This window comes from Vicugna pacos, chromosome 25 (assembly GCF_048564905.1).
Source record: "Vicugna pacos chromosome 25, VicPac4, whole genome shotgun sequence".
Taxonomy (NCBI): Eukaryota; Metazoa; Chordata; class Mammalia; order Artiodactyla; family Camelidae; genus Vicugna; species Vicugna pacos.
The window spans coordinates 33054219-33077110 of record NC_133011.1 but is presented as its reverse complement, the minus strand read 5'-3'; the positions used below and the strand labels follow the sequence as shown (position 1 = coordinate 33077110).

General features: G+C 49.1%; 2 protein-coding genes across 4 annotated transcripts in view; one reads left to right on the top strand and one right to left on the bottom strand.

Moving 5' to 3' along the window:
- Positions 1-22892, bottom strand: part of TG (thyroglobulin) — a 202783-nt gene that overhangs the window by 39277 nt on the left and 140614 nt on the right. The window lies entirely within an intron of this gene.
- Positions 12138-22892, top strand: part of SLA (Src like adaptor) — a 31141-nt gene continuing 20386 nt past the window's right edge. Inside the window, exons 1-2 of one of the 3 annotated variants that reach the window (XM_031690393.2) lie at positions 12138-12293; positions 21940-22085. In XM_031690393.2, the coding sequence (XP_031546253.1) occupies positions 22025-22085 (61 nt within the window). In that variant the 5' untranslated portion in view covers positions 12138-12293; positions 21940-22024. Of the gene's footprint in view, positions 12294-20771; positions 20801-21577; positions 22086-22892 lie in introns of those variants that run through there. The other 2 variants (XM_072949748.1, XM_006207997.4) reach the window with 2 other exon arrangements.

Here is a 22892-nt window from a genome sequence, read left to right as displayed (position 1 = left end):
AGCTTAATAACCTGCCAGTACCAGGCGAAAGGCTTTAACCCCACGTTTCCGACCCCGAGATGCTGTGGTTTTCCCATGATGCCTCAGCGGATGGCAGGGATCGTGTGAAATTCAGAGCAGCCCGTCCCGCTTGCCCCCTCCCCGCCGCCAGTCACTCCGCCAGGCTCTTGGGCTGGTCCGACTTTATCAGTTCCCGGAGCTCCCTATTAATTCCAGGGGAGGGAAGCAAGGGCAAGTCTTATGGGCTTTTTATACTTTTCAGAATATTCTAACTTTCTTCTGATGAATTCATACTAAACTCCTAATTAGAAAAAAAAATCTAATTACATTTAAGGCTGAATCCCATACTAAAATACAACTTCTCCTTGTCAAGAGGAAAGCAGTCATAATCACTGGCCAGCGGACAAGCGGCACGGCCAAGACCATTTAAGACCCCTCGGCAGGGGACTAAAGGGTGGAGCAGAAGGGAGCCCCCGAGGGCGAAGGGCGGTGGTCCTGACTGAGAGGCGTGGCCTGAGAACAAGCCTGGCTGTCAGCACGGGCTGGTCCAAACGCCAGTCCTCTGCACACCCTAGAAAAAGGCCAGCGTGTATTGCTCTCCTCCACTGGTCCTCACCTCAGTCTAGTTAAAGGAGCAACTTCTGCCATTTCTACAGCCAAAACAGCAGTGCAAAGATCAATAGTAGAAAACACAGGTGAGCAAAGGAAAGAAAATTAAAATTACATGTAATCCTCCCAAATGAGCAGCATGACAGCTAAGTGCTGTTCGCCTCCCAGCATATCTCCTTCATTTGTGTATTTGTGTGTGTGTGTGTGTGTGTTTGCATATTTACGTGCAGGAACTAGGAAGAGCATACTGATTTTGAACCTGTCTTTTTCACCTCACAGGCCATTGTGACTATCACTCTGCACCAGTATCTCTTCACTTATGAGACTGTTTTCAGTGCCACCTGCATCGCGTATGTAGGCTGCTGGGGAGAGTCGTGGAGAGACTGGGGGCAGCTGCAGCCCAGGTAGTGTGACAGTCTTGTATGCAAAGCTCAGCTCCGACTTGCAGTTTTTGACTTGGACTCCTTCTGAGTCTGTAAGGAGGAGTGTAATGGTTCTGACAGCTTCCCCAGAGGACTGCTGTACTGAGAAGGGAGACGATTTTCTTATAACACTGGGTACCTTGCACACTGCGAGTATTCAGTAAGTGAGAGCTATCAATGTCTCTAGTTTGATGCTGTTTTAGACAACACTGAGATGCACATCCTTATAGCTGAATCTAGTCACGTATCCATGACTTGCTTATTACACACAATTACTGGGTCAAAAGGTATCCACATTTTTTTTTCTGAGAGAGAATGAAAATGTATTGCACAAGCAGTTTATATAATGTTTTAATGGTTTCCCATTAAGTAGATACCATGTGGAAAAACCTTTATTAAAGGAAAATATTTTTTTGTATTACTATGTATGATGAACATTTCGATAGTATGTTAAGCCATGTTTCTTGGCCTCTATAGCTAACTTTTTGAAAGATGGCTTTATTGAGATATAAGTCACATACCATCCAGTTCATTCGTTTAAAGCATACAATTCAATGGTTTTTAGTTATATTCACAGAGTTGTGCAAACATCACCATAATCTAATTTTAGAATATTTTCATCATCCCACAGAGGAATCTATTACCCATCCCTCAGCCCCTATCAACCACTAACGTACTACCTGTCTCTATGGAGACGCTAATTCTGAATGTGTTATACAAATGGAATCATACCACGTGTGGCCTTTTGTGTCTGGCTGCCTTCACTGCATCCATGCTGTAGCACGAAAGCATCGGTACTTCATTCCTTTTTGTTGCTGAATAATATTCCATCACATAGATATGTGATTATTTTGTGCCTGTATTTTTCAGCTGATGGAAATTTGGGTTGTTTCTACTTTTTGATGATCATAAACAATGCTGCTGTGAGCATTCATGTTCAATTTTGTGTGAGTGGGTATATGTCATGTCATTTCTCTTGGCTGTATTCCTAAGAATGGAACTTCTGGGTCATATGGTAACATTATATTTAACCCTTTGAGAAGCTGCCAAAATGTTTTCTAAAGCAGCTGCACCATTTTATATTGCCACAAGCAATGCGCAAATGTTCCAATCTCTCTACATTCTCAGCAACACTCATTATTGTCTTTTATTATTTTTAGAGCAATTTTAGTGGATATGAAGTGGTATCTCATTGTGGTTTTAATTTGCATTTCCCTAACATCGAGTGATTCTGAGCATCTTTTCAGGTGCTTATGGGCCATTTGTATATCTTCTTTGGAGAGATATCTATTCAGATCCTTTGCCCATTTTAAAATTGGGTTGTCTTTTTGTTAGTGAGTTTTAAATATTCTCTTTATATTCTGGATACAAGTCCTTTATCAGATACATGATTTGCAAGCATTTTGTTCCATTCTTTGAGTTGCCTTTTCGCTTTCTTGATGCTATTTTTTGCAGTACAAAAGTTTATAGCTTTGTGAAGTCCAATGTATTTATTTATCTTTTTGCTGCATGTGCTTTCGGAATCATATCCAAGAAACCATTGCTTCACCTAAGGTCCAGGAGTCCTGCTTTGCATTCTAAATATGCATATTATAAAACATTATGTTTTACAATGTGCTGCCGAATCGCCCTGCAAAAAGGCTGCACCTTGGTGTGTTATTATTTGCAAACTTAAACCACCAACCAACCGTGTCTACACGTGGAGAAAAGGGAAGGCAGGAACCAGCAGGTAGTGGGCACCTGGTGTGTTGTACACACTTTACATCATCTTCTCAGTTTGTGCTCACTGAGACTCTGGACCAGGGAGCAGTGGCTGTGCCCCTTTTATTAGGGAGGGACAAAGCCTCAGAGGAAATAAATGACCTGCCCCAAACCACCCAGTGCTCACGAGCCACTTGTCTCCGAATCGCCACACTGCCTGGCCTCCGTGTGGCGGAGGGAAGAGGGATGGGGCATCTGTGTGCTCTCAGCCTCACATCTCCTGACATCCTTGGCGAACACTGCTCTCCACATTGTTCGGCTGCAAACTGCCCCCTCACCTGCGGATGTTCTGTGTGGAGGCCTTGCCCCAGGGTCCGCTGCGGGGAGCCCTCTGGAGGGGAGGGGGCCTCCGGGGCACTTGCTCCAGCTTGGCTTTGCCGCTTCAGAACAGAGCTCAGGCTTCAGTCATGCTTTTCCTCTGGGCTCTTGGAGACTTGACAAAATGCCTTTTTTTCCATCTGTCACAATCATTACATCCCATGGCCCCAGTCACCTTCTGGCTGTCAGAAACCATTTAAACGCTTGGCACTTGAAAAGCACTGATTTCCTAGGCAAAGGTGTCACCCTTTGAAAGTGACCCCCGGAGTGATGGCCCAGGCTGTGCCTGCTCCCATATTTAAAGAGAGTTGAAAAGACAGGCTCTTGAGTCTTTCCCTCCGTCTCAACCAGCATTTCACAGGTACACACTGGGTAGGGAGCACCTCTTAAAAATAATTTCATAAGAATAACTTGTAAAGTGCCTAACGTTTCTCTCCAGTCACTGCTTCCTGTAGCTTTGTTTTAGGGACCAGCTGGCCCAGAATAATGCCTAGGACAGCTGGGACCGCATGGAGGAGATGGAAAGTCTTGGCCCTGGAGGATGTCAGTCTGTTTGGTAAAGTGGGGATTTTATTCAGCCCTCTTAGGTTTGTCATGTGGGATGGTGACATCAGGACATATATGAGGAACCGGGGGTAAAGCCCTGGCCCAGCGCTATGTTTGTCTAACTTTAAGGGGGGAAGATGGAGAGGCGAGAAGCCCTGCCAGTACCCCCGGCCCAGAGGAGCCGGCTCCCAGCTGAAGCCTCGTGGCTCCACTTGTTTTTCGTATAATTTGACTCTGGGATCAGCCACGGCGCAGGAAGAACTACCCCACCAACATGACACCTAGACGATGGCAGAGCCTAGCCCAGACTTCTAGAAGGGAGAAGCCGTGTCTGATTACTATTTTCTTCTCTGTCACCTCCGATCGCCCCCCTCTCCCCACGCCCCCTCTTCTTGCCTTCTTCCTCCCTCCTTCCTTCTGGAGTGAAAGGCACCGACCAGCTCCTGAGCAGGAGACAGGGCTCAAGGTGCCTGCCCTGGAGAAGAGCAGGGGGTGTGGAGGTTCTGAGATTCTGGGGGTTGTGGACGGTCTTGTGAGTGCAGAAACTGAGCCAGCTGCGGGGGGCAGGGTGGCCTCCCAGGGGACAGTACACCAGGAGGGGTGACCTGGGCTACATGGACCAGTGGTGGCTCTGTGCAGAGAGCGGCAGGAGCAGAGCAGAGAGGAGGGACGCAGCCCAGAGCTGGTTTGACATCCCTGGAGGGGTCGTCTGAGGAAGCGGTGCCTTGGCAACAGGCTGGACTGGGAGAAGGGACTTCCTGGGGGCCATGTTCAAAGGCATGGGTGAGGGGGCTGCCCAGGGGAGTTCAGTTAAAGGGTGCCAGAGTCAGGTTCTGGACTGGGAGTCCCTGCACTGGAGCCATAATTCACACAGACCCTCTTTCCAAACTTTCCCGTGTGGGCAATCCCAGGGGACTCTTGCTGAGGTGCTGACGCGTCTGTATGAACTAAATAGGTATGTTCCTGAATCCCTGTCCCTGCTGAGCTCCTGGAATCCATTTCACATCATTTGTAACATCATCCCCTTCAAATTTGTCAGGTGAAAACAAGTATAAGATATTCTATATTGCAGACAAAAAAAAAAAAAGGCTGAGCACGGGCTTAGGGATTAGAGAAATCTTACTGAATCCTGTGTTGACAACTTGGTAAGTGGCTTTACTCTCTGGGCCTAAATTTCCCCACCTGTAAAATGGGTACATGTTAATGTCTCAAGGCACGGCAGCAAGAGCATGGGCCACGGGTCCATCATTAGCCTAGGTTCAAGTCCAGCAGCCCCTCTTAACCATCTGTGTCCTTAGGAAAGCTATTTGAATTCCCCATCCCTCCGTTTCCTCAAATATAAAACTAGAGTAAGAAGAATGTTTACCTCCTTTGTTTGCAGAGATGAACAGATAACAGGTAACGTGCTCACACGCGTCAGGTTCCCCGTAAGCAGTAGCAGTCATTACACTCGTAACTGGTATTTCCAAGAATCCGCGTGAAAATTAAATGAAATAACAGATTTGGAAAATGTAACCTGTGGAGCACTGTTCAGAGGTCAGTTGTTATGATTTCTGATGTGACTGTTACTCTAGCTAAAATATAAAAACTAGTGAAATAGTCTCCAGTCTCAAGAAAGCTTTTGAGGTTGAAATTTTGTTTTGGCCAAGGATATTTTAAGCAGCTGAGCATGTCTCTCCTCTCCTGTGCCTCCTCGGGGGCCCCATGCTGCTGGCTGTAATTAGTTGTGGCTCAGTGGGTGCTGAAGCCAAGGCTGCCTGACAATTTCACACCCATCCAGTGGCTTATGAATGGATGACACCATTCTAAATTACAGCAAGGCCGGTTTCCAGCTTGCCCTCATTTAGATGACAACCCCAGAACCCTGTCATGAGTACAAAGCACATCTCACAGAAGTATTAAGGCCTTGCAGAATGAAAGCGTGAGAGAGGGAATGTTAATAAAAGCCATAAGCATTCTGTTGAGATCTGAGCCTCATTTTGTGCTGTTAAAGCACATGTCGAGGTGGTTGGCGAGTTTTACTGTGATCACTGTTCATGAGATGAAAAAACAGGGGCAAAGCAGTTAAGAGGCCTGACTCCTGTCCTGCTGGGAAGCTAATCTCAGAGGCCTTATCTCTAAATGTCCAGCCCGCTGTTGCTACCATCCCAGGGACGCAGCCTGCTCTGCTGCTACAAGCTAGTCCGTTCTCAGGATAATTCCACGCACATCCTTGAGCACCTTCTGTATGCCAGCTGCTGCGGGGGATCTGAGGATGATTAAGGCCTTAAGAAAGTTTGTAATCTACAGGGAGGGGAGTTTCGTTTCTTTTTCTCACTCCCTCTGTCCCATCCTCCAATTCTCCCTCCCTTTTGCCCTTCCCGCCTGCTAGTAAATATGTGATGGTTGCTCTGGCAAGGTGTCAATCACTGACAAAACCGGTAGGCTCCCTGTCTTTATGGGACTTACAATTTTTGGAAGTCAGACCAACATAGAGATGGGAAAGGGAAGTGTCAGATAGAACCCTGAAAAAACTCCCTTCGTGGGGCCTGATCCCACCCGGGGCTACCATGCACTGGCTTTTCTTTGCTGTGGGAAGACTGCCCCTTGTCTTTGTTCCAAGAGGAGTTCACAAGGATCTCATGCCTTTCCCAGAAGATAGACTATGTATTTGCACCAGGGGGAGATAACTTGAAATGTTTCAAAATTCCTTGTTAAAGAAGCCTCTTTGTTTAGAAATGAGGCCTGTCTCCTCCTTTATGTTTCTATTAGAGTCTTGGTCTCCCAAATGGGATGCATGAGACAATCCACTGCAGCACAGGAAGAAAATTCTGGAATACTTACTTAGAACTATCACTTAATTCATTTTATCCTTTTGAAATATTTTTATATTTATAATGCATATATTAATAGAGCCATCTGTGTATCTAATTGATGACTGTATATAAATAATGATAGATGTGCATAAGTGGGGGATGCTTACTCAAAATTTTTTACTGTCATGATCAAAAAGTTTGGAGATAATTGCATTAGAGGACAGGAAGAGGCCCTTTTCTCGGGTGGGGGCTGAAGAAAGCAGAGCAGAGCTGGAATGTCACCATGGACCCACAGCGTCTGCCCTGCTGGGAGGAATAAAAGCGACCAGCAAACTTCTTGCCTCTGGGAGAGTTGTGGGTTATTCTGGCGAAAGGCTCGGCCACAGACAGATGGCTTCACCTCTGCCATACGGCCTCACCATCAGGGCCACAGAGCCTGAGCCAGGCTGTGGAATGGTCCAGTAGGACAGCTAAACAACCTCGCCTTTGGACAGAGGGCAAGAGCAGGGGGGACAGGGCTTGGCCCCCACCTATTACAGGGGGTTAAGGGAACAGAGCCCTTCAACCAGGCTCTGACCCTGTAAGATGAAAGGATCGAGCCCCGGCTGGCCTGAACGGGAGACTCATCCCTGATTCCGGCAGATCCTAAAATGAGGGGAAGGTCATTCCAGGCAGGTCAACGGAACAGCAGGAGTAAATTCAGAGGCAAAATCAGCAGAGCCTGTCCAGGCAGTAGGAGAAAGTGGAAGGAAACTGAGAAAGCAGGTTGGAGCAGTGAGGACCCCATGAGGACTCCACACAAATGCCAGCGCAGTGCTGGGATGAGGGGCTGCCTGGACGGCCGGGGCAGAACTGGGCTGAGACTGAACTGATCTGAGGGTCACCTCCTCAGCCTGTCCCACATGCATCTGAAAGGGAAAAAGAGATCACAGGACACAGGATGACTGATGAGTGGTGGACATGAAGTCACTTCCAGCTCCAGGCAAGATGTACCTGAAATCATCCAAAAAAAAAAAAAAAATAGAGCAGGAACAAGCTGAACGTCCTGGCCAGCACCACCAGATGTGTAGCCTTAGTGGACTCCCCTCATGTTCAAGGTTGAGCTGAACATCACCCCTCCATCCAGCCTCAGGGCCACTGCAACATTTTGAACCATTACTTATGGTTTCCCTCACTGTCGAACCCCCACCATGCTGCCCTGTCGTTGAGGGCCATTCCTGGCTCCTGTTCGCTGACCTCCTGGATGTCAGGGCATGTGTCCCGGTCACCTTTGTGCCCTGAGAGCTCAGCCTCATGGCTGGTGTGAGACTAATATATGTGTAATACAATATTCATTTAAATAAATGATCACTGTTAGATCTAGAAAACAGAAGAGTTTGCATCTCCGTGCGTCTAGAGGAAGTTAGTAAGGAAAGCAAAGTTGCAAAGTTGGGAGGACTGAAATCGGGCCCCTGCTCAGGGAGCTTCCCAAGTTCTGAGAAATCTGCTGACCGCTTTTTCAACCTCCGAGGTGGATGCAGTGGGGTGATGTTGAGCAACAACAGAAAAGAACAGCCCCGATGAATCAACACGTCTGTGCAACTCATCACAGCAGAGAAGTCCAGCGCAAATAGAACCCCTACTTTTCTTTTTCCTGAAGAGACTGTCAGCTCCAGTAAGGTTCCCAAAGAAACACAAAGATTCTGATGACATACATTTAGGTCCTACTCTTGCTGGAGAATTCAGCTCATCTGGATGGACCACTTCAAAGACACTATCAAAAAAGAAAATTGCAGACCAGTATCTTTGATGAATACAGATGCAAAAAGTCTCAACAAAATGTTAGCAAACTGAATTCAACCACACATAAAAAAGATGATACACTACGACCCAGTTGGATTCATCCCAGAGTCACAAGGGTGGTTCAAGATACACAAAATAATCAATGTGATATGCCACAGGAAAACAAAAAAGGACAAAAACAACATGATCATCTCAATAGATGCAGAAAAAGCATTTGATAAAATGTAGCATCCATTCATGATTTAAAAAACTCCTACTAAAGTGGATATGGAGGGAACATAGCTCAATGTAATAAAAACTAATTATGACAAACCCACACCCAACATAATACTCAACAGCAAAAATTTGAAAGCCTTTCTGCTAAAATCTGGAACAAGACAGGGTGCCTGCTCTCACCACTTCTATTCAACATAGTATTGGAAGTCCCAGCCACAGCAATCAGACAAGAAAAAGAAATTAAAAGGGGCCAAATTGGAAGGGAAGAGGTAAAATTGTCACAATATGCAGATGACATAACACTATATATGAATGGACCACTTACTCAATTCTGCCAATAATTCCAGAAATATGAAAAACTCCCACCTCTAGAGAAACAATAGGGTCTGCCGTCTCCCTGATGGTTTTCATGGTTAGCTGATTCAAGATATTTGGGATCTTGGGTGTCCTTGCAAAGGTTTCTGAACCTCTCTATGAGCCAAAATGGTGTTACTAATCCTCCTTCCTTCCTAGGTTGTGTGGGTTCTTGGAGGATGTGCATAGATTAACAGCATAGTGCTAGGCACACAGTGGGGGACCACAGAATATGGGTGCCTCCCTTTCCTTTCAAAGTGGAGCATAAGCCGGGGAGGGCAGGGAAGGGCAGGACTCACACATAACCACTGAGCCCGGCACTGAGCTTTGCCCCAAAGAGATGACCCATGGGGAGTTTACTGGTACTTGAGGTTGCCTTTTTCATCTTCTAACTTTTCCAGCATTTACATAGAAAGAAGGAGAAATAATTTTGAGTAGCACTGGGAATCTGGTAACACTAGATCAAGCTGTACACTGTGGGGCTTAAACACTTCCTCCCTGACCACATGACACTAAGTCGCCCTTACCTCCTAGAACCTGGAGCCCGGCTGAGACCTGAAGCTGGAGAGGTGGGCTTTGTATCGCTTGGGTTGGGAGACCTGCGGGCCCCCAGTAGGGGAAGCAACACCTGGTTCCCGGCAACACTAAGTGCGTAAAGCTAGTTGTTTACAAAGTGTAACGTTTCATTGCGATAAGGTGATGACTGCCCCTTAAGTATGAGGAAATTAACCGAGCAAATCTCAAGCTCTGGGGGCGTCTTGCTCACCTGCCTGTGGATGTTAGCCTGGGTCCCAATAGCTGATTAACTCGCACAGCCCTCCGGAAATCAGGTGCTCTCACACGGATGGACCTGGGTGTCTCCGTGAGCTCTAAAGTGTGACAGGCTGACTCGTTGTCACCTGGTCGGGGCTCACGCCATACTTATGCTTAAAGACCTCGATGGGGGCATCCCCTGCCAAGTGTGGGCTCCGACCTCTACACCAACCCCCGCTCGGGCCACAGCCCAAGGTTCCTTGCGGCCCAGAGGACAGCGTCAGGAATATTTGCTGGAACAAACCCTGTTTTGGTGCGGTCACACCAGGGGTGAGAGGGAGGCAGTGAAACACCGCAGCCAGGGCTAGTGAGCAGCAGCCCCAGGCCGCCCGCCACACGCTAGAAATGAGCAGAGCGCATCCTGCGACCCCCGCTCCCAGGGCTCCAAACTCCAAGCTTCTCCTCGTGCGGCAGCTTCTCTGGTTCATGGACTACTCCCTCCAGTGGAGACCCCTCTGTGGTCCCCACCTGCCAGCCGTCTGCCTCCATCATTAGCTTGGGGCTGCCTTAGGCTCCACTGTGCCTGACCCCTGCCCTCCAAAGTCCATGTTAAGCCAGGAGCTCCTTCTGCACGAGCCTCTGATGCTCCAGTTTGTCCCAAGACCCGCTTCTTTTCTTCCCGAGGGTCTCCGCAAATGGCACAGAGAGCACCCCCCCCGCCTCTGCCCCCCCTCCCCAACCACCTGTGGGAAGTAGCAGCTCCCAGGCCCCTTTGTCACTCTGGCCAGTTCACTTCCTTACAGAGTCCCTGTAGTTGACAGCTGCCATAGTTAAGTCTTTGTCCCGTGGCTCCCCTAGAGAAGATATGCTCAGTGAAGGTGGGGCTGTGTGCACAGCTGAATTCCTGTGTCTGGAGAATTTTTTTAATAAATGATTGAATGAGGGAATTAATTAAGAGTCTAACTCATCAGAGGTTCTCAGCAAATATTTGTTGAAAAGTTGCCACAAAGCTCACACCTTCTGAATATCAACTCAAACCTCTTTTACTCCTCTATGGGAATTTGAGGGGGAAAAAAACACACTTCTGCTTCTGTCTGCCTGTCTGCTCTTTCCCAGCTGGGCAAACCGCCCATTCAGTCTTTGCAACATTTCCTCTGTACCTTCCCAGGGTGCTGTGCGCGGAGCGCGGACTTTCACAAGTTGTCTAAGGAAGCATCTCTAGTACAGAGCTCCTTCTAAATTTAGAAGCAGCCCTGGTGTTTTTCATTCATCTTCAATAATAATGCTGAGAAAGGTTTCTAAATGACTGTCCCTGGTGGCAGTGTCGGCCCCGCCGGCTTGGAACCGTGTCATCAGCCCTAGACACTGGCCCTGGCTCTGCTTCGAGACCAGCTGTGTGGTTCCGGGCAAGTCGCTGGAGGCTCTGTCTTCTCTGCAAAGTAGGGGGTCGGCCAGGGCTCTCAGGGCCGCCCAGCAGGCCATCTGGCATTCCCTGCTCACACTCCCAGGCACCCTCACCTGGAGCTGGCGCCCTGGCAGCTTCTGCGACTGTCTGCCACCAACAAGCCATGGGCCTGGGCTGTCTCGCTTGAGACACACATGCTATGAACCAGGAACTGTATCCTATTATTTTTAAAAAGTTTTAGACCCAGCAGAAAGATGAAATAGTGTGATGCACATATGCCTTGACTTAGATTCACCAAGAGTGAACATGTTGCCACCTTGATTTTCTGTCTCTCTCATTCTCTTTCTCTTTATGTGTGTGTGTTTTCTTTCTCAATAGAGACAGCAGGACTCCACCGTGCATTTCCTAAGAACTAGCACATGCTGCACATAACGGTCACATCATCATCATCCCCGAGAACATCTCCGTTACTACACAAATTACCTCAAGTACAGTCTACACTTTAATACCCCCACCTCCATCCCAGTAACGTTCTTCTAGTCCTTTTCCTTGATCCAGGACCCAGTCAAGCATCCCAATCCAGTTGCCATGTTTTCTTAGTCAGCTTCGATCAGGAACCTGGGGGAGCTAACTATTTGTCATAATCTTTATAGTTTCTTCTGGTTGCAGCCCAGCCGAGGAGGGGTGCGTCTCCCCCGGGAAGGCTAGTGGGCTGCCCCTTTCTGTAGAGGGTCTTTGATACCCACTATTTCAAGCCACTGCCAATTAAAACTGGTCTACAGCAGAGCCAGGGCCAGCAGCTCTGCTCTGGGGTCCACCGGGCAGCGACATCAAGAAACTGAGAAAAGAGAAGCTGCAGCTCTGAGCCACGGCCTCCTCGGACCCAGTGGGCTTTGGGGACCGTGAGAGCAGCTCTCAGCCTCCTTTGCCTTTTAATTAGAGCCAAAAAAGAAGTTCCAGTGTCTGAAACCGGAGTGTGGCCGGGACATTTAGGATCAAGCTGCCCACATTCCCAAGTGCTTTGTGAAAAAAAACAAAAGAAGCACACCATTATCTTCCCTGTCCTTACAGAGAGAAGTCTGCTCCGTGCGGTTGCTGAAAACAGGAACCTGCCTTCTGCAAGCCCCGCGCCTTCCTCGTTTCTAGCAGAGGAAGTGTGCAGCCGGTTTAGCAACTGCCCTTCTTGAGAGCGTGGCCTCCTGGGCTCCCGCGCCGGGCCCTGCTGCCCACTCACTCCGCCGCAGAAGCCACTGCTGATGGAGAGGCGGTGACGGTGCTCCTGGCAGCCCTTCCTCGGCTACTCCCAGCGGACATGATGCCCGGCTACTGAAGGTATCCTGGGGGACATGGCAGGGGCCGGGTGGGGAGAGGATTTGGGACCCCTGAGACACACAGCTGGCAGCGGGCTGACTTTCTGGAGACCGATGTGCTCCAGGAGGACAGGCAGGGCCAGGTACCCAGCACAGTGGCCAGCACGTCGTGGCTGCTCAGTGGACATCTGATGCATAACTTCATGACCAGAGGGGTGGAGAGAGCTCGGGCCGGGCACATTCCTGCTGGAGGAGATTCTCCAGCCACTAGACATCCTGGCACATAGCAGGCTTCTTACCAAGGACACTACTGTTCACTCTCAGACTTTCTAGCAGTGTTACCTTGGGCGAGACAGTGAAACCTCTCCAGGCCTTCATTCTCTCCTCTGCGAAATGGGAATAGTGGCACCCAGCTCACACAGGTATCGGGCAGATTAAAGGAGCTAACATGTGCAAAGTGCCCAGGCCAGTTTCAGACACGCAGTACGGACTCAATAAGTGCGATCAGTGTAGGTCATAACATCTAAGGATGCACGGAGCCCAGGCTGGCAGACGGACCATGATGGTGCTCCCAGGAGCTGGGTGTGTGGACCTTCTCTGAGTAGATGCCAATGAGAATCAACGACAATAAGCAACTGTAATCCAAGAAGGTGGGAGGTGTGACGGGCAGGAGTAGGAATCAAGGAAAGGCAAACATGACAGACATATAAAACCTGAAAACAAAATGCTAGAATGAGAACAGCTTTTGGAGAACTAGAATTCCCTAAGGAAGATGGCACGCTCCATATCCTTTGAGGCTCTTATGTGTCCAGAGAGCCAGTTAGCAGGGCAATGACCTGGGTTTTGGCCTTAGAATGTCCTGAATCAGGGTCATGCGTGTGGTGGGAAGGGATGGCGTCTACCATGCTGAATGGCTGGGGAGGAGTGTTGCATGAAAAGTTATTTCCCTGCAGTGCAGTCTTCAGAACAGTCCTGTCAAGATGATGACTATTGTTTGCTTTCCACAAACGAGACAACAAGGGTCAGAGAGGTTAAGTGCTTCGGCCAAGTCACACAGCTGGTGAGAGGCCCTAGGCCTCCAGGGGCTGAGGGGTGGGGGAGGAAAAGCCTTAGTGACAGCAAGTGTGGGAAGGACAGACATGTGTATTTAAAGCAGTGCTCATTGTTTCAGGGGAAATGCACCCCACGGTCTGCAAATTGTCATTCTGCTGTTTGCTGTGAGATGCTAGAAACTGGGCAGTGGTCTTTTGAAAACTTGGGCTGGGGTGAGCCCAAGTCAAAGTTCTGGCCAAATCTGTTGCAATCCATACTCTTCGGTTGGCAAAAATAACTATTCAAGAGTGCTTAATATGCTCTGAAAAATATAATATTAATAATAGTAAAAAAAAAAAACCTATGGAACAGACAGACTGCAACCTATTTAGGTTTCTGCATTTTCAACAGATCTAGAATCAGGGAAGAAAGACCAGGGACACCCATTGTTTTAATCAGCTACACCTGGGCCAGCACTCTGGGTCAGTGGCCAATGCGCTGTGTGACTCTGGGCAAGTCACTTTGCTTCTCTGAGCAGTAGTTTCTTCCTCATAAAAAGAGGACCAGTTTCCTTGTGTGTTTGTAAGAAGTTTAAATTATATGCAATATGTAGGAGAGGCTAAATGCTAAGTAGCAGCTACTTGCTATCATTCCTAACCTAGACAATTAAAGTACACTGAGTTACTGGTCTATTCCTAGGCAGTAAACAGTAACACATAGTGTTAAACAGGACACATCAAACTGCACATCTGATGACCAGGATTCTCAGTTTTTCTGAATGCTTATCTCTGTGTGTTCCTCCATCACATGTAAGTGAAACAGATAAGAGTAGGTTTGTATTACGGCAAACCGAAATCATTTTCCTAATAGAGAAAAAAATGTCCCCACTCTGAGTTTTGAGAGCTGGTGATGTATTTCCAAGGGGAGTATGTCTTTCTTAAAGACTTAGGAATTATTCATTCCGGTAAACCCCAGTCAGCTTCCTGCATTAATAGCTGCTGCTGGTTTTTAATTTTTTTGTTTGACATTCAGCAAGAATTTATTCCCCCCGGCTCTGAGAGAAGCTGGAGCTTAAAATTCTCATTAAAATTTTCCAGCATGTCAGGCCAGACCATTTGGTTCTTGTCAGCAAACTGAAGGCTCTGTTAGTACATATATCCACCCATCCATCCATCCATCCATCCATCTATCCTTTCTCTTAATAAATATGCATTGAGGCCACACCCATATGACTGACTTCCCCCTCTCCCTCCTCCCCAAGAGTTCCAAAGGAAATAAGTACATTGGGTCTGAACCACTTCCTCCCATCTGAGAACCACCAAGGGAGGGGGCTCATTTCATTACGGTAACTCGAGCTGCAGACAGAAGCTGTGGGGCCTCTGAGTGGCTCACTTTTGTTGTCAAACAGCTTTGCAAAGTCACACTTCCCTCCTTGGCATCACCCAGGCAGCTGGGACCACAGCAGGAGGACTTGGGGGGGTGTGGGGGGAAGAAAGGTGGGGAGACTAAGGAGCTTCAGAAGATAGTAGGAGTTGTCCCGCGGGTTGTCCTGAGGGGAAAAGGACCACCGTGAGAGGGTCAGGCTGCCCCTGCAGGCACAGCCCCTCCTGCCCGCACTTTGCTGGGTACTTTGTAGACAATACCTTCCCCACTCAATCGAATTCAGTGAGCACTTACTATAGGCCAGGCACCTGCTAGGCGATGATTTTTCATTGAGGATGTGATAGGCATGGACCGTGTGCTCAGGGAGTGTACAACAGTAACACACGCTTAAGGAAGCAAGTACATGATGACGAATTGTGGTGTGTGCCATTCTGAGAACAGAGCCCAGGACAGGGGGAGGAGGGGAGCCGGTTGTCAGTGAGGTCTTTCCATTCAGTTCTCACGTTAGCCCTGGGAGGCAGCCACGCTCCTTCTCAAGTACAGATGTGCGTCTCCCCCGCTCCTTCCCACTCCCGTGGCCTCCAAGTCACATGGAAAAATCAGTTTAAAACTCACAACCTCTGAATAAAACTTCCAAGCACCCAGGGAGTCAGGACCCACTTCCCGGTATGCTACTCTATCAATACACCTGTGGGTCCATCTGCGGGGTACCTGTGATGTCCCTGACCCTGCGGCACACCAAAGAGTAGCACCGTGATCTGATCATAAAGAAGGGGTCGATGCAGCTTTATGTCATCCTCCATCCTCTTCCTTATGCCTCAGAGCAGAGTTAAGAGCCGGGCTCTGGAGCCAAACGGCTGGATTCAAATCCTGCTTCCACTTCTAAGTAGCTCAGTGACCTCGGACAAGTTACTTCAGTGCTCTGGTCTCGGTTTCCTCAGTCATACAAATGATGGCACGTGTCTCTCACATCGATTTTCTAATCCTTACTTGTGAAAACCCAGCAAGGAATATATGGTTATGCTCATTTTAAAAACAAAAACAAACAAACAAAAATGGAAAGAAGTTTACTGGCTTCCTAAGGGGTGAAACTGAAATTTGCCCCAGTACCAACTCGTCCCAAATCTGGCTTCTTTCTATGACGTCTTAAAATGACCACAAAATGTTTTGCAGAATACCTCCATCCTGGTCTTAGGATGAAGTGGAGGCTCCCTGTTAGCCTGAGGGTATATGAGATCCCCCTGGGCACCCAAGGATGGAAGGGGCCAGAACACAGGCTTATGGACACAAGGGTCAGTCTTGACAAGTGGGCAATGTCTCTCTCTGCTGGACAGAGTGCTGGACAGGGAGTCAGAACACTTATCCAAACTTACTGAGTGGCTTTGAGCAGATTGCTTGCCCTCTCTGAGCCTTTTCTTTTTGGGTTGTCTTTTTTTTTTTAATTGAAGAACCATCAGTTACAATGTGTTAGTTTCTGGGGAGCTGCTTGCTCTTAGCAGGTCCTGGCCGGCCACTGCCCCACAAGCCCCCGCCCGACTGTAGTCTCCACTGTGTAGGACAAGGAGAGCAAGACAGGACTGGGGGCAAGGAGGACAGGCCTGTGGCTGCACCTGCCTGGAGAAGAGAGCGGGGAACAATGTGGGTCACAAGGCAGGTGCACCTGTTGAACAAGGTCAGGATGTGGTGGGGTGCCCCCCGGAAATCCTGCGAGATCCTTGGCTGGGGAACCAACCGATGTTCAGCCCCTGTCCCAGCTCTCACTGCTCCTAGTGCAGAATGTCAGACCAGAGGCAGCTTGAAGCAAGTCTCAAGTCAGCTGGGTGGGTACCAAGTACCAGTCACCCAGGTAGGGGAATAGGATAGTTGAGGCAAAAGGACCATGAGCCCTTGTCTGACCCAACCCTTTCCCCCATCATACGCGAGGACCTGAGACCCAAGGAGGGGAAGGACTGCTCAAACTTGCAAAGTGACTTAGCTGGCCACCCAGTACACGCAAGGGATCCAGTGTGGGTTAATTTTTAGCTCTCCCATTTTATCAGACTTATCTCTGCCTTAGATATCACTTTAATTTAATTCTCAGAACAACCCCTCAGGGCATGTATTCTTATCTGAGATTTCTGGATTCGGAAACTGAGGCTCAGAGAATTACAGTAACTTGCCAAAGGACACACGGCCAGTAGACTGGGACCTGGAATCTGAACTCAGGCTTGCCTGCTTAGAAAAAAACGCTTTTCAAATCCCCTTTTCTTCCCTAGTTCTGCTTCTGATTATGAAAGCAATTCAGGCACGTGGGAGAATTGGGAGAGTTTAGGAAGGTATAAAGATGAAATTGATAAATTCATCTACAAAATCACTGCTCAGAGAGAGCCCTTGGAAACACCTTGGAAAGAATTTCCTTTAACATTTTTCTACATATATGCACATGCACATTAAAGTTTTACAAACTGAGACAATATGAGCATGGCTAGTTTTTCTTCCTTTTTTTTTTCTTTTCTTTTTTTTTTTTTTTTTAACCCATAGCATTAAGCATTAATAGTTCTCTAAAACAATGCTATGACAGGCTGGAGAACATTCGACATAATTCACTCCTGCCCTTCTGACCACTCCGGGCGCCAAGTGAACCTAAGCAAGCCTTAACTGGCTTCTCTCTCCTTCCCCTCTGCTCCCCTAGCCAGATCCCCAGCCCAAGGCTTCCAGACGCTGCCACCTGACAACCAAGAGATCCCTCAAGACCCACATGTCCTCTGGACTAAAGTTTCACCCAAAGTTTGCTTCAGTGACCTTTCAAAATCACTTTCTGTTGCCGTCTGGGACTGGACCAGAGGGCGGGGAAGCAGCACCGACTGCATGGTAGTTGAGAGCATGGGTTTTGGAGCAGGTGGACTTGGTTTGAAGCCCAGCTTTCTCTCTTACTAGTCATCTAACCTCAAACATGTTACTTAGTTTATCTTAACCTATAGAGCGGGGCTCTTGTGAGTGACCCGCGGTGTCTCGGCTGTAAAGGCTGAGCCGGGTGCCTGGCAGGGAGGGAGGGCTGACAACCCACGTGGTGGCGGAGGGCCATACTATCACTGCTGCTGTTGGGGTCCAGATGTGATGGATGAGGTCCCCACGTGCCATCATGCTTCCGCACCTTAGAAGCAGGTCGTGTGGAAGGGCTTTCACTGTCACTGGAAGAGATTTCTAAGGCCAGAGGGAGGGCTGCATCCCTGAGTAGGTTTTCACGTTCGAACTGCCATCAAGGTTTCCCAGAAGGGCCTGGTTGTACCGCAGAGTCCGGACCTGCCTGCCCTCGGCTGGGGCTCCTTAGCTCTGGCCACCGCAGAGCCATATTATGAAGGAGTTCCAGCTACTTCCTTTCCGACAGCCAAGCCTGGCTTTTGGACAGGCTAAAGGTGGCAAAGGTGCATGGAATTGTTCTGAGCTGCCGCCCAGGGACTGGAAGGTGCTGAGAAGCCAGAGCCCCTGGGTGTATAAGATAATGCAGAGCTCATGAGGAAAGGCTCCCTGATCTGGTCAAACAGAAATCAGCGGAGAAGGCACAGCCCACATTCCTGCGACCTCTCCAGCCATCCACCGACCAGAGCCCCTCCGTGACCCTGCTTCCTGTGGAGACAGCAGTGTGGTCCTGGGGAAAGGATGAGGGGCTCTGAAATCCGGAGAGGCAGGCGGGTCCCTGCGTTCCTGCCCTGCGCAGGGTTCCAGACCTGGGCACGTGGGCAGGTGAGCTAACTGGCTGACCTCCATACCAAGAAAGTGAAAGAGGTGTATGTGCCTCCTGGGAGGCTCGGAAGATGAAATGCCGCGGTGCCTGCGGATCGTCCACCAGCAGGTGACCACAGAGCACACGTGGACTGCCTCCCCCTGATCCTGAGGGATGCAAAGACAAGGTTTGAATTCTGTCCAGAGGGATTTCACAAGAATGTGATAATGGGTCTTTTCTCTTAATAATTTTCAAGAAGTCTTGACTGTTAGAATTAAAGGGCTTAAGTGATTCTTTCCTTGGAGATCACCTTTTTGGCCCATTTCACTTTTCAGAAGAGTAAACTTAGATCTGAGGTCCCAGGTCCCCCAGAGAAGGTAGTGTTGGTCCAAAGACTAGGGGAAAAGAAGAGGCAAAGACCAGTTTCGATCCCCTGACATCACGAAGGGAGGAAGAAACAGACTGTTCGGAGCCAATGGTAATTAACTCATTTCTTTTTGGCCCTCTTATTGCTTCTAGAAGCAATTAGGTCTCACAAACCCTCTCTCCCACCTCCAGTCACTGCATAAAACTGTCATGGATTAAATCAGATTGTTCAGCCATTTCATTAGGGAGACTCCAGCCCTCAGTGTCTGGGGACACTTTCACTCCTCAACTCAAAGCCTCTTTCAGATGAGTTACCTCCTTCCTGGAGACGACAGGAAGCCAGTAAGCGGACCATTAAGCGCAGCTGGACAGATGGATTTTCCTGAACCGCACGGGACACGGTGCCTACAGCCCCACCCAGGCCCCTGCCCTCGGTGCGCGCCCACCTGCCAGACAGAAACAGGGAGAGAGAAGGCACGTGTCCGACAAAGACCCGGGCTCCTAGCGTCCACTCCACCTTTCTCGTCTCAAGACTCGAGGCTTGTTACTTTCCTTGGATGGACCTCAGTTTTCCCATCTGAAAAATGGGGAAAAAAGTTTCTAGTCTTTTGTTTTGTTTTGTTTTCCTATATTGGATTCCCTGAATCACCCCCAGATAGCACACAAATGCTTGAGAAGATTTATAATTTTGTTGGGAAGAGAGGTGGAGTTAGAATTTGAGAGATGACAACCTTGAGAGGTGACAAAACCTTTTCCTCACGACTTCTCTGGAGTTGCTGATGTCATGATGAGGGTCAGACATGAAGGCAGGAGGCTGCTGCCTAGAAACAGCTCAGAAGGAGAAGAGGGGGTAGGAGGGAAGGGGCCTGGGAGGTCAGGAAGGGTGGGAGTTCACAGGCCATGTGGGCGCTCTGGGGGGGTGAGGGGCACCGGCCTTGGTGTCTAGTTGATCCCTGAAGCCCGGGGCCAGGCTGCCAGGATCAGAGAAGAGCTGTTTGGTGCTGTGGGGACCCCCGGGAGAGTGAGGGGGCGAGCCCAGCACACACGTTTCAGAGGTACTCTGCATGGGAGGCCTGCCAGGGCCTCTCCTCTGCCTCTCCTGAGAGCTTTCTCTAGAAGCCTGAAGGCCTTAGTGATGACAGATGAGGGGGCTGCAGGACTGGGGGTGATTGTGGCTCTAGGAGGGCGCTGGGAGCCGGACACAGGGGCTCTCAGGACGTCTGTGCATCCCGTGCAGGGCGCCAGCTCCTGAGATGAGTCAGTCTGCTCGCTCTGCTCCGTCCCTGGACATAGCCGAGGTGGGACTGCAGGGGCGGCAGCGTTCCCGTGAGCTGGGTAGGACCACGTGGCCGGCCTTCCTCTGGACATCGGCTCAGGGCCCAGCACAGAAGATGCTGAGCTGCAAGGAATGAGGTTTCCTTCCACTGGCATGGTTTCTCCAGCACTTTTTTGGAGCACACGTCTGTGAGTGCCTACACCAGGCAAGGGGCAGGCCAGGGAAAAAGCACCCCTTGGCTGCACCCGGGGAGGGAGGAGGCGAGATACAGAAAGAAGGGCCCAGATCTTGCATCAGGACGAGCCTGACCCTTAAACTATCCTCGCAGTTTCCAGACACAAAGAGCAACAGGATAAGAAGACAAAACGCCTAACTTCAAGCGCGTGGCCCATTCCAGCCACACGTCCTGTGGAGCCTGATGAGCTTACAATCTTTACAGGCCTTGTAATTATCTTGGGAACAGCACAGTTATATTACAATCTATTAGTCTGAGTTGTAAGCGATAAACTATTCATGTAAATATTTAAAACAGATAAACTTTCAAAAACGTGCATTCTGGTTTTCCTTTTTTCCTAATATGCCAGGTTTCCCACCTTCCCCACCCTCCTCCCCCACCAAATTAGGAAGTGAAGCAGACCTTCCTCAGCCTCTAAAAGGCCTTGCTCTGAGAACACAGATCTTTCCAGAATCTGAACATGTAATGCATAGAGGAAGGATTTAAGGCCAGGGTGGAGGTTGGACTGGCTGACTTTTGGACCCTGTTAAGCTCGTAAGTCCTTGATCCCAAGTTGGAGATGAAGAACGGGGTGGAATGCAAGTTTCTAGGTGGGCTGGATCCGGGCTGGGGGATTCCAACTCACCAATTCTTTGTCCCAGAAGACAGGAATAGCTCTGTCTATGGATGTGGCTTTCTTTTCTGTGCTGCTAGCAGCCTGGAAGGACACGTCTATTCTGGAATCATTTAAGTCCCTTTGTAAAATACTTGCTTGAAGGACCAGAATTCAAGCGTTTCTCACTACGGACTACCAGAAAATACACTGCAAATGGCAATAAGGAACATGGATTTTACACCAGGCTGTGTTCTAAGTGTTTCCCATGCCTTATCTGTTAACATGGCAGCCACAGCCCAATGTTACTTTATTATTATTCCCTGAAACAGGCAGAAAAAGGTCAGGAACTTGTCCGAGATCACCTAGCTTACACGGGCAGAGGCAGAATTTGAACATTAAGGAACAAACCAGAAACTTAGCATCAGCCATTCAAATCCCAGCTCCCCAGTTACCTGCCGTGTGACCTTGGCCAACTCTTTACCTTCTCTGAGACTCAGTCTCCTTTCTGCAAAACGGGGTTAGGGATGCAGGGATTCTGTGATAAACAAAAGTACCAGCGGGTGCCAAGCGCTGGAGCAGCATAGGAAGCAGGCAGCAAACAAACATATTGTTACGGGGTTTTCATTTGTCACTGTTGGTTAGAGTGTTGAGAGACTCCGACAGAAGAGAGAACGTTGAAACAGAAAGCGCCCTCTCACCTCCTTTTAGTCGTGGGACCACATAACTCCTGAGCGTTAAGAGTTCTGAACGCCTGGTGCCCGGGGGTGGAGGGCCAGGGCTCAGGAGGGAGGCCCTGTGGGGCGTCTGCAGGGCGCTCAGCCTCTCCCACAAACCCTGCTGGCTGCTCTGTGTCAGCTGGTGCCGGCGAATGGAAACTTTCTCCGCCAGCAGCACTTGCTAGCAACTTCCCTCTCTGTGGTTTTTCTCTGTCATTCCCTTGATAAAAGAAGTTGAGCTGCGCAAATGTAACCAACATTCGCGAATCTCATCTCCACATAAAAACACCCGCCTTTCAAGAAGCGAGCTGCCTGAAAAAATGATGCACAATGTACTCTAAACTGGGTCATTCTCCACCCAGAGGGCTTGGCGCGTGGCTGCCTCTCCGTGTGGATCCCCTGCGACGTAGGCTTCAAGCGGCTTGGACGGCCCAGGGAGAGAGAGAAATGGGGAACAGCATGCGATCCACCCCAGCGCCCCCCGAGAGGCCTGTGCCCAGCCCAGATGGTAAGTCTGGCAGCTCTGAGGAAGACGGGGTGATGGAGGGGCTGATGGTTGTTGAAACAGGGCAATGGGTCCATAGGGCTCCTTTTACTTGTTTCTCTTGCTTTGCTTGTGTTAACGCTTCAAAAGTTAAAAAATTAAACGTTAAAAAAATTTGACAAAGGTGCCCTGGAAGGATGCTGAATCTCTGGCATTTTGGGGATGGACCTTCCAGAGCAGCTGGTTCAATTCCTTTATTTTATAGGTGGGGAAACTGAGGCCCACACAGCAAATATAATTGGTGTCCTCAGCTATCGGCAGTCAGATTTCCAAGCTCGGCCAGTCTGATTCTGAAACCTAGGCTCTGGCTTGCCATGCCCTGCCAGCCATGATGTGATATTATTATGGACGGATAATACTGTCATGGGAATATCAGATTATCATGGATATATAATATGATCAGAGCTCTGCAAGGGCTTTTTCAGTGTAACTTTGTGAAACTAGCCACTAGCCCTAGGAGATCTTCCTGATAATACAAGAATCTTTGTGCCCATCCGTGGGCTCCCAGGGGCCAGGCGTCTTTGGGGGAGGACACAATGCAGTGGGTTAATTGAGGACGACCAAAACCAGCTTTTCCCAGAGATGCCTGGTTGAGCCAGACTCTCTGAGCTCAGAGTCATTTGGGGATGGCTTGAGAGCTGGGCAGGGGGTGTGGTGCAGGGACAGACACTTCAGCAAGCAGAAGGCAAAGGCTGAGAGTAAACCCATCGGGCTCCGGGTTCAGTGGTGCTGGTTGCTCTGAACACCTCACCTTTGTTTCCTATCAGTGCA